Genomic DNA, 12,510 nt, shown 5'->3' on the forward strand with positions numbered 1-12,510 from the left:
GCAAAACTGTTAAAAACAGACAATCAGATTCTCAATAACATGTTCCTCGCACAGCTGTTGCGCAACAGCTTTTTAATCTACAGCTGCCCCAACCAGACTCTTAATCTTGATTCTTAAAAACCACTTTTAGTTCATCATAACATGGTCAAAAAATTTAAAACAAACTTTGAGAAGCCATTTAAACCAAACTTTGAGAAGCCACTTCATGATTGAAAAAATGTATCACGTGGGATCCTACTAATTAGTGCGGATTACATTGGAGAGTTTCTCATGGTGCGGTTAACAAATGTTACTTGACAGAAATACTACTCAATAGTTTAAAGAGTATGTTTTAGACAACAAAATCTTAGTTCCATAACTTAAATACCTTATATTTTTAACCAGGCCTAAATATTTGAAATAAAAATATATACCAATAAACGAAACAAAAAGGGTCTAAAATTAATCAAATCCATATATAAACAAAAAACATTAAAATCGAAAGAATATGAACGTCATTAATTCAAGATTAATACCTAAAATATTTTCATAGCAAATTTTATCCACCGTCAAAACAGCATTAAAAGCTAACCAAAACAATTTTTTAACCTGGACCCATTGATCTTCAATTCGATATTCATAATTATCGCCATCCTTAATGAAAGATAATCAGGCGGAAAAGGAAAAGGAAAAGGAAAAGGAAAAGGAAAAGGAAAAGGAAAAGGACGGTGGTGTGGTGAGAATTGATTGTTGCAGCATATTTACAATATTTCTGTAATAAACTATTAAAACACTCCGACCTCTTTGAGGAAAATTTCAGCAAAACAAGCTGTTGGAATCAAACGTACATTGATTTTTTTCGCTTACGTTTAAGTGAAGGCATGGAACTCAAGAAACTTTGGGCTGCAACATTCCCCACCTTGGACTCCTCCCCACCCAAATTTTCAAGCACAATCAGTTTTTCATAAGCAGCTTCACCTTGGCCACTAAACCCGAGATTGGGCTCAATTCCGTGGTGGTTGGCTTCACTAAGCTCCTCTTTAAGACTTCCAGCTGCCATTGACGCACAAGAATTTGTTTCATCATCCACGCAGAATCCTCCTCCAGTAACAAGAAAGTTACTGTTTTCTCCATCCTCCAGGGGCCGGGGCCGTCGACTCTCGGTTGCAGGCGAAGGCTGTTTCTCTGAGATTTCATTCTCTTCTGAGCAGAAACCACCCCCACTATGTAGGTAATCTTGCGACATCATCTGTTGTTTGGAACAGTCAGCCTCGCTGCAAAACGTTGTGGCTTTCGTGACCATTTCATCATGCTGTAAGGCGGCTTCTGCAGTACCTTCAGCATAGTTAACTTGCCTCCGCTGCCGGGTTGACTGTAAGAAATCATGAAGACCACCCAAGGGGAACCATACATTAGCATCGGTGCATGTAAAATCTAGCTGTGGAGGAAATTTAATAGACAGATGCAAAAAAATGCATAAACTTCCAAAAAAGGTTATCAATGTGCACAAGGACAACATTAAGAATGGAAAAGAACAAAATGGTCACCGTGGCTCTTATAAGATCCGTACCGAACTAACATCAATCCTTAAACATAAGGATAATGAAAGCTATGAATCAAAGGAGGCAAAAGCATCAACATAGACAGGATATCATTGAGAAAACGTTCAGAGCAAAAAAGCATACCCTACGCATTTTTGGTGGAGACTCTACTAGCTTCATGCTAGACCTGTGCATTTCGTCGTCAGAAGATTCTGTCAGCTTCTCATTCAAAAGTTCACCTCGTTTGCATTTGCCTCGCAGTGGGGAAGTTCGGATTGGAGCTTTCTTTCTACAATGCTTTGCTGACTTCCTTTCATTTGTGGTAGGATCTGTGTGATTCTCAAGCTCAGATTGTCCCTTGTTACGACGGGTGATCGATCTCTTTTTTGTAGAGCTGGATCCACCATCTATAATATCAGTTAATTCTGACGAATTAATACCAGTAATGCCTTTCACAGCCTTCTTGATACGTTGACTACGTATTTTTGCAAACCTTTCATTAAATGAGTAAAACGCTTCCATCCTGAGTTGAGTCTGCCCATTGACAAACAAAAAAATCATACCAATAATAAAACTCCAAATATAATCAAGCGATGCAAAATTGATAGACCAGAACAAGTGTAAAATATATAATCATAGAGTTGAGTCGAGCAAAACAAAACCTCATGCTTGTTGTACTCCTTCAAAACAGGTACAAGCAGATCATCAGCCTTCTGACTAGGCCAACCAAATTTTTCCCAGCAGGTCCTGTGGAAAGAGAGTTTAACAAAAAATACAGATCATTCATCGAACTATAAGCAAATATTAAAAAAACAAAAAACTGAATCATACAAAAGAGCAATAAACTTTTACAAGCCTAAACTAGGTACCAGACCATTAAACTTATCCATGTGTTTTTTCAACATTTTCAGCGGAAGTTTAAGCAATTTGACTGTAGCACAACAAAGGTATTCATGTATTAAGGAAGGATCCTTGCGATGAAAAATATATATCATAGAGAAATGATTTCATATCAACATAACTGGGGATATTATCCTCCTTTATCTGTTTTCTGATTGTATCATTCTGTGTGCCTGCATATATAACCAAATTATTCATTGTTAAAAAAATTCCTTTCCTCTCAACATGGTATTAAAACAAGAAAACTCTAGCCACCTTCCCGACTAAATACTCACAGCACATATCACCATCTCACTGGTCACACGCCCTACCAGCATGCTCTTGTCCGTAGCACAATGTTGTACACCTGCCTGCTGGCCCCGGTTTTGTTGCCCACAAAAGATCACTCACATTCTAATGTCATTGATAACATGTCACTTACATTCTCATGGCATATATACTCGCAATCTCAATCCTGTTATCCACACACTCGCCATCTATATGCCCACTTGCATCTTCATGATGTGCATGCTACTAAAAATCACACGCCTCTCACGACCACATCTCATAACCAGTGCACCCTATCATTGCCACAACTAGTTTACACATTATTCTTGCATGCTATTCTCACTAGTCAATAATCTAAAATCTCTTTTGTTCTCTGCATCAAGGCTTCTTCTTTATATTATGTGTAACCCTACGCCATCCATGCCTTGAAACATTTCAATGATAGCATTTAATTTATATGGTTGAAGATTCTTTATGTTCTTATTGGTTCTCACGATAAACTCTCTCACCATAATTTTTTTTTTGAAAGATTATACTAAACATTGTCCAATTTCTCAAATGGCAAACATCTAAATTATATGTTACAAAAATGCCTTTAGACCATCTATTCATGATGATTGTTCCCCTTCTAACATCTACTCGTGTTATCTTGGGAGGAACATCCACATTATTTAATACCCCTAAACCAATAAATAAGCTTCTCATTTTGTTTCTTCCACTAGTTCCACTACAATTGTCTCATAAAATATTTCTTGAATTTATAATTCAGATGCCTCTTCCAGTGTGGCACATAATCGGAGAGCAGCGAGAGAGGCGTGAGAGAGACGCAGAGAGAAGTGCTACCTCAGGGCATAAGAAATGCGAGAGAGGGGAGAGCGGGGAGAAGAGGGTAGTGAAGTAATAGAATCACGAAGAAACACAAGCCTCGGGTCAGACTCGTGGCCCGCGTTTAATCCAACTTATCTCAAACCGCCGCCAAGCCATGGTTTCCAAACGGCATGCCCGTCGTTTTCAAAATGCACCGCGCCAAAAAAGCTGCCCCAAACAGGCTCTTAATTGTTCCCCCTTATAGGTTCAAACATATTTTTTGGTATGTCTGTTGTCATGTTACATCTTGATGGCTCAATCAACCACTACAAAACTCAAATAATTAGCAAAAGGTTCATCAAATTCTAAGGGAAACATTATTTTAACACCTTCCAAGTTGTACTATTTAACTTTGTTAAAATTATCTTATTTGCAGCAATCAATCAAGGTTAGATTATGCAAATAAATGAAGTAATGTTTTCCTTCAAGGAGAATTGCAAGGGGAAATTTACATAGAGCAGCTTTCCAATTATGTTGCTTATGGGAGAACCACATGGGTCTTTAGAGAAAGCTATCATTGAATTTAAACAGGGTCCATAAGTACAAAATCAAGCATACTATACCATTCTATAAATATTATAAAGTACAAAATCAAGCATATTCAAAACTATACCATACTATTTGCTAATGTTAATAACACCTTACTCACTGGATTTGATCTAACATCTCTAAAATACCATTTCCGAAGGATCTCTGCCAACAAAAAGGTGACAGAATTTTATTTTTTTTTATAGTAGAAGGAGAATATTATTTTCTCAAAAGAAATATGCTACTAATATTCTTGACAAAACAAGTCATCATTATGGTATATCTTAAAATACTCCTATGAAGATTCAATGTATCTGATGATGAAAAACCTCTTATCTATCTCAATATAGAAGGTTAACTAATATACTATTTTATCTTATACCAAGTATGGCATTTACTAACAAAGTTGTTCAATGGATTTTCAATTATATCCAAAAATTCCTAGAAAATAGTTGCTATAATACTAAAGATGAGCATTAGAGTCCCGTCTGGAATGATTGTGGTTTTATAAATAAGGTTGTAAATTTGCTGTGAAAAATAGAACTTTTTAAAAAATCATTGAGAGCATTGTAAATATTATGTTTTTAAAAAGTCGGACAATAACTTTCTTGTAGCTACCCAACATGATTATTTTGAAAAAACGGCAAAAAAAAAACAGTAGCTAAAAACATGTGGTGACGACCTAAAAAGCATAGTAAGTAAGCTACCCCATATAGACCTCTAAATATCCAAGCATTCTCTAATGTCAATTATAATATCTCAGTAAAAAACAGATAAGTTAACCTTAGAATATTATATCTTCTAATGGATAATCTGGTTACCTGGGAAAAAAAAGGCAGACTGTTATAGGGAGATCCACATATGAAGTTGAAAACAAAGCGATAGCCCATTCTGAGTGTAAAATGATGCGAGTAAAAACTCTTCTAGAAGAGTAAATTTCCTATCACTTATGATATTATCTTAGAACAATTATACCGTCATCCACTTTGCCAGCAATTTCATTTTTCATGAATGAACATACAGAAGTGGTTTATCTTTCCATACAAAATTTTATGCTTTCCAAAAAATTATTACTCATGTTTTCATTTTGGAACGAATATCAGGTAACTTTAATTAAAAATCTAGGGACATTTTATAGTTTATGTTAACAAGCTGGTGCTAGAGGGTATCTGCTCTAACATGCATAGTAGTACTGATGTATTATTTAGGCTCTTTGTATTGAAATTAATCAAGAGAAGATATGAATTGATGTCCTTATAATTGGTTATTACTATTCTTTGATTCATATTTGAGCCATGTACGCCTAAGCATGGGCCTAACCTAATCCAATCAGTAAATAAATAAAAAATTCTTTCCTCTCAACGGAGAGGAAGACATTTTGGTTATGTTAGGTTTAAGAGAATTAGAAGGAATACATGCATTTTAATAAAAACTTTTATATAGAATGCGGTGACTACAGTTTCACGGTATATGATAAATAATTGAATTTACCAAAGAAAAATACATTTTTTCATTGTCAATTCCCCACCCAAGCCAAGTGAATATAAGACGATAATGTTGGCATCAATTTTTGGATGTCATAGGTGTAGGGTGTCCACCTGTGATCGACGATAATTAGTTATCGCGCCACGCACGAATTTGACTCGAATTGGCCCGATCATCACGAAGTAGTCCAAGACAATCCAGAATGACAAAATGGACTGCGCGGTCGCGTCCGGGGCGTCAATTTTGTCTAGGGGAGACCCTCGTTTTATTATGAGGACGTGTTCGGCGAAATTGTGCGGAGAGTTTGTAAGGATAATAATAATATTAATATTATTATAATATAAATAATTATAATAATAATAAAGAAAACCTGATCTCTCATTCTATTTAAAACGCACGCCTCACCCTCTTCCATGGATATGACAAGTGAGCTCTCCCATTCTAATTCAAACACACGCCTCACCCTCTCCCATGGATATGACAAGTGAGTTTCTCTCTCATAATAAATGAATAAAATAAATTACAATCTTTTTTATCTTTTTTTTTTTTTTTTGGAGAGAAACAACGCATCTATTTCTTAGGGATCGCATCCTATGGCATTTTTTTTTCTTTTCTCCTGCTCCTAGACGAAAAGGAGGAACCCCGTCTCTGGTTTTCGCGAACCGCTCGCCCCGTCTCTGGTTTCGCGAAAGGCTGCCACCCCCCTCACGATTCGCTCCTCTTTGCCGACAACAGCGCCGACTCCGTCACCACCGACCATCGCACGCTCCTCCCTGCCGATTCGCGACTTCCGAACCGCCAACCTACCAACCTCTCCTTCTCCTTCTCCTTCTCCTTCTCTTTCTTCTCTTTCTTCTCTTTCTTCTTCTTCTTCTTCTTCTCGGCCAACCCTGCCGGCTTTTACCTTGCCGGTGTTGTGTTTTCGCCGGAGTAAAGCCAATCTCGCCAGATTTCCTTCATCTCGCCAGCTTTTTCCTTGCCAGTGTTGTGTTTTCGCCGGAGTAAAACAGTGAGGAGAAGCTTCACATTTGAGTTTTCCCTCCACATCTCTTCCACTTTCGGCATTCGCCGCTGACAAACTAGCATCCACCACTTCGCCGTCTCGCTTTTCCGGCAATCTGACACCTCGCCGGACCGCCCCGACGTTGTTGGACCGCGAGATTCGACGTCGATCGGAAGGATACGAGGAATTTTTACCTTACGTGCAGACCCCCGCCAAACTTCTTTAGGCTTTGTGTAAACCACGCGACGGTATAACTCTTCTTCCCCTTCGCATTTTATTTCATAGACGGCCTTAGGTTGTAGGTGTGATAGGCGTGGGTTCGATCGCCCACACGGTATGTGCACCGGCGTAAGTCGGCGCGTCGGCACGCTTATGTGATGGATCGATTGTTTTCCTAGAGGTGACCTATAGGATAGAATCCCCTTACGCAACTAATTTTCCTACGATAGCCGAGTGAATCTTATTTGACTGATAGTCTTAGCACAAAAATCCTAGAGGTTGGAGCTCCCTTCGCTCTCCTTTGCTTTGGTTGTCCCGATCTTTTCGAAAGATCGAAAAGTAGATCTTTGAAAATGAGAAAATGCGAGTCATTAGCTCATTTTGCAAAGCTCGGAGGCGTCGTGAAATCGGGAAAAGCGTTGTCGCTAGCCTGTTTTATGACGAGATGAAGAACTTCCCCCTTTGAATATCCAAGGCGAAGTTCCCCACTTGCCTCGCCAAAGCAAAGGCGACAATCGTCATCTTTTTATATATCGATCATAGGCTCCCCAGTGAGGTCGTTAGCATGGGAATGACTCCCTATTATATGTATATGTTTGCATGTTTGCATGGATAGCGAGTCAGACCCATTAGGAGTATGACTCCCGTGTTGATCACGATGTCTTAACAAGCATTGCTTGCTTAGTCAATCCAGACAAGCAATGCGAGTTAAGTCATCGGGACTGACATGAGTACGATTATGCTAAGAATCCAATGAATCTAACTGGTGTCATCCCCTTTCGTGACACTCGTTAGATCTTTTGGATCCTTAGGATGGGGCCAGTAAAGTGACCCCATCAAAGTCATACCATACCCAGACTTACCCCTCACTTAGGTACTAGGTTGATGCACTTTTCGTTAGATGGTGTGCTAGGTTAGAAATTAGAGTGCTAGGTAGTTTTTTTTATATCTGACTATTGTTCTTTGTTGGATTGGTTGCCCTAGCCAGACATCTTCTTTTACATTATGTTTCTGGTGCTTTTTTATATCTGACTATTGTTTTTTGTTGGATTGGTTGCCCTAGCCAGACATCTTCTTTTACATTATGTTTCTGGTGTGACTGTATGCTGCATATATATGGTAGTGTGTTAGGGCGTTCTTCTGCAGGGAGTCATGCCTTAATTTTATATACACACACGGGTAGCGCTATGGGGGGGCAAGTAATGATTTCTTATCCTTTTGCTTGTAGGTGTTTTACCTCCCCCATTTTTAAGGCATGACTCATGATACGTTATTTGCATGTTAGCTTTCCCGCGGACATTTAGCTTTCCCACTGACATTTATTTTCATGCAGGATTGAGTCTTTTTCTTTTCTCTATGTATTTTTAGAGTCTAGGAGAGTCATGTAGCAGAAATAAGATACGGGCACGGGTTCCGAGACGTTAGCACGGGAATCACGTGGAGGAGACCAAGAGCAGATGCTCGTGCCCCATATCTTAATTCTGCATTTTATATTGATGTATAGAATTAGGACCCGGGCATGTATATGCGGAGTTCGACCGCTTTTTTCTTTTCTGGGATATGTTGTCGACCCAGCGGCACCGACCTATTTATTATTTTGATTTGGCTTGTTTTGTTTTTTTTTTTTTGCATCATATTGTATGTTTGCACTGCATGTGTTTTTTTTTTCTTGTTTTATTTCTGTGTTTTATCTGGGATCTCAAGATATAACTCTTTAGGACTTAAATTCCTAATTTTCTGCAAAAATCCTAAATAAAAAATTCAAGTTAATTAAAATTGAGGATTAAAATATTTAGGATTTAAAAATTACAACATTTACTTTCTTGCATATATTAATGGGGCCTCCATAATACTTAGGATCGCTCTAGATAACTGCATTCATGCTTGCATGTCTCGAGGAGTTCCCGTACTTTTTTAACCTAATTGGCTCAGCATACTTTCCTATATGTGGTTGTCTAGTGCACCTAGGGTGTTAGAAGGCTCCCCGACCCAGACGGGGTGTAAGTCCTTTTGTTAGAGTGTTTACAACTTTGTAGCTGAACCTCCGCTTTCTCTTCTTTCCGAAGGCATCCTTGCCACTTCGGCAGGTATAAGTCTCACCTCTTTGAGCTTCATTTTATAGTCATAGGATAGAGTTTCTTTCCTTTGACCTTAGGACTACCGAAGTTTCCATGAATGATGCAATTCACGAATTGCTGACCAGAGATCTCAAGTTGTGTTGGGTCAAATACCTTCACGATCAATTACACTTAGGGTCACAGTACCTTGGAATGATGGGTCTGTGGTGCCACGACCTGACCCGACCTGGCTACCTCGACCTCCTAAGATTACTCTTCCCTGCCTTTTGACTACCCTTGTTGAGCCACTTCTACTTCGTTGGTGTCACTTTGACGAGCTGATACCGATAAGTTGTCGCCTATTCGGATACGACGATTTGTCCTCTGCCCTTACAGTCTGGATATGCTATGACGTATTGGGATACCTTGTTGAAGTGATTCATGGTTATTTCATAGGTTTCGAGAGTTGAGAAGTCGCTACCCATTTGGACGTGGGAGATTCACTCTTCGCTCGAAGGTGCAGCGTGAGCTTCAAAACATCGAGACTGTTCCATACGAAATAATCACCTTTTGATAACCTATACCCCAGGTTCATAATGATAAAGTTAAACTCCTTCCATCGAGAGTCTTCTTGGGTATCCCCCGAGATGTAATTAACCAGTAGGAATACGTACTTCTGGGAGACTTTTGACCCCAGAACAAAAAAAATGTTCTTTTTTGTTCTCTGGTTACGGGTAATTTATATAGAGATTCTACTCGTGGAAGTTGTTTTTCTGAGGTACTTCAATCTAATTCTGTTTGAATGTATACTCTCGACCCATGACACGAGGATTTTCCTTATATAAGCTTTTTGTCTCTTTTCTTTTTTTGATTTGTTTGTTTGTTTATTGTAGTACGTTAGTTCACTATTCGATTCATCTCCTCTTCGAGTCATTCATTTGGTTCGAGAGGGAGATTTATTCGAATAGGGAAATTATACGACGACATACAAAAAGGTAGGTTGGGGACTCCGAGATCTCAAAGAAATCAAGAGAAAAACAATCTAGCGACTATATTTGACCTTAGTCAAAGAACTCTCGTCATCCATAACAAAGGTGCTTACATTATTTCTAGTCAAAGAAGAAGAAGAAGGCACATAAGCAGCAATATTTTTTTCTTTATTAATTTTCACGATTACATCAGGTGTGGACTGTGCCGCTACAATAGTAGATCTGACAGCAGGTACAAATTCTGGTACATTGGGATTGAGCGCCACGCTGGGGGTGAGGCACGCCCCGCTGCTCCTTCGGTGCCTCTGACGCCTTCTCGACATGGTTATGCCCATGCCGCTTCTTATGTTGCCCAGCACGAGCATATCTCATCTGATTAACACTTGCAGTCCTTGGTTGATGCCAAGCTCAAGGCTGCATTGGTAGTTCAGAGAGGTGAGACTGTTGTGCGAAGGGGAAGACCTTATCCCGAGGCATATGAATATGTTTCATACCCTCCGGGATTTGTTCCCCCTCGTTTCAAAAGGTTTGAGGGCTTTGGCAATCCTCGCCAACATATAGCCCAGTTTAGAGCAGTTTAGAGCACTTTGTTGAGCCCAGTTTAGAGCACTTTGTTGTAAAGTTGGCAATAACGACGCCTTCTTTCTTAGACTCTTCGTCACCAGTTTGACAGAGTTTGCTTTTGAATGGTATGTCGATTTACCTAATGACTCATTCAAAACCTTCACCGAACTGAAAGATGCATTTGTCAAACGCTTTGTAGGAGTGCATCACCGAGTCACTTTGAATGATTTGTTGTTGGCTCAACAGGGTCCTGCCGAGTCCTTATTGGAGTTCACCATTCGTTGGCGCAACTTGAGTTTGCAGTGCGAACCCAAGTTGCAAGAACAACATGCGGTTGCATTCCTCATCGGCAAAATAACAGTCCCTATTTCCATCTTGCTAAAGATGAGTACGATCAATACATTTGAGAATTTGATCGAAAAAGTGGCTAATTTACAGGACACCGCAGATGCCTTAACCTTCAAAGATATTGAAAAGGCTAGGGGCAAAAAGCCTTTTGTGGGTCTTCCAAGGAAAAAGGAAGAGAGCATCGCTCTTACAACATTCGATGGGAAAATGAAAAAGTCTGTCATGTCTGCCAAGCAAATTCGCCCACCTCCTCAAAAAAGGAGACACTAGTATCTTGAACAGAGAAAGTCTAAGGTCTATCCTTTTAGGAATGATTGTCTCATGAAGATGCTCAAGAACCTGCTTAAGCAGGGAATGCAACTCTCACCGCTGAAGAAATCTTATGAGGTGGAGAGGAAGAATGAGCCTGACTATTGACTATAACATAGGCATTTGGGGCATGTCTTGGAAGACTGTTATACTTTCAAAGATTGGCTCGAGACTCGATATAGAGCTGGAGAGATCAAGCTACCATATCAGTATTTAGAGATACCCCAGGGGAAGAGTTCTGTGAAGACGGTGACAGCTATTACAACTCCTAACTTTCTTTCTGATATGTCTCTTCTTGTTTGTAATGCAGGAGTGGATTGTAGTGCTCCTCCTGGTATAACATAGGCATTTGGGGCATGTCCTGGAAGACTGTTATACTTTCAAAGATTGGCTCGAGACTTGGAATACAGCTGGTGGATTGTAGTGCTCCTCCTGGCACATTTTATGATGACAAAGCTATAAAAGAAGAACATTTTAATTATGTCTCTGTGTCTCATGTTTTTATACTTGATGATTATAACGTTAGTGACTCTGATCATGATGATGCGGGAGATGAGCAATACCCATTATTGCCCTCATCGAGCGGTACATATCGCATTTACGATGATTTGAGCGATACATCTAGCGATGCATGTGAGGCCTTAGTTCATGAGGGCTTCTTTGACGAGTCTTCTGCTGAATTTTTGTTGAAGTCAAACCCATTGGGTCCTCTAGTGAGAAGGTTCAGGAAATCTGCCTCAGAAGTGGTAAAATTCTCCCTTCTAGAGTATCTTTACCTAATTCTAAGGATAAGGGAAAGTGTATCATCACCCAAGAGATAGATGACCATCCTGAAGTCCCAAATGAAGGCTTTAAAGATTCTCCTAAAATTGTAGACTATAATGTGTTGGCGCACCTCGAGAGGTTGTCAGCCGCTTTAAGCATCTATAATGCACTTCTTCTTTCTCCCGAGCTGAGAGAGACTTTGATTAAAGCTCTACGTAAGCCCGAGGTTTTCTACGCACATTATGCGGAGGAGAAGATGAAGGAGGTGGCTATGCCGCCAGATGTGGTTGTCGTTACCTTCACTGAGGAGGACTTGCTTTTAGGCACCACAGACCATAACTGTCCCCTGTATGTGATGGCCGGAATCCACGGAACTCCGTTAAACCGTATCCTAATAGATCCCGACGCTTCCGTGAATATTATTAGTGTCCAGACTCTTGAGTTGTCCTTGAGCACGAGGAGATTATGCTCTGACAAGATTATGCTTAATGGCTTCAATGAAAAGAGTCGGAAAATTCTTGGCTCCATCACTCTACCTCTCAAATTTGGAGACTTCAAGAGTGAAGCCAAGTTCCATGTGATTGATGGGAACACGTCTTACAGAGCCCTGCTCGGACACCCATGGATCCATGAGTATAAGATGGTACCGTCTACCCTCCACCAATGCATCAAGTACATGCGTGGAGGGG

The 12,510-nt window shown here is 39.8% G+C and overlaps 1 protein-coding gene across 3 annotated transcripts in view; it reads right to left on the minus strand.

The window, feature by feature from the left end:
• Window positions 1-593: 593 nt before the first annotated feature.
• Window positions 594-12,510, minus strand: part of LOC110032976 (DNA repair protein UVH3) — a 39,983-nt gene continuing 28,066 nt past the window's right edge. For all 3 annotated transcript variants that reach the window (XM_020736787.1, XM_020736786.1, XM_020736785.1), the window contains 3 exons: window positions 2,183-2,267; window positions 1,665-2,054; window positions 594-1,351 (listed from right to left, as the gene is read on the minus strand). In XM_020736787.1, coding sequence (XP_020592446.1) covers window positions 818-1,351; window positions 1,665-2,054; window positions 2,183-2,267 — 1,009 coding nt within the window. In that variant the 3' untranslated portion in view covers window positions 594-817. The remainder of the gene's footprint in view (window positions 1,352-1,664; window positions 2,055-2,182; window positions 2,268-12,510) is intronic.

The sequence above is a fragment of the Phalaenopsis equestris genome, unplaced genomic scaffold, assembly GCF_001263595.1.
Source record: "Phalaenopsis equestris unplaced genomic scaffold, ASM126359v1 Scaffold001074, whole genome shotgun sequence".
Classification (NCBI taxonomy): domain Eukaryota; kingdom Viridiplantae; phylum Streptophyta; class Magnoliopsida; order Asparagales; family Orchidaceae; genus Phalaenopsis; species Phalaenopsis equestris.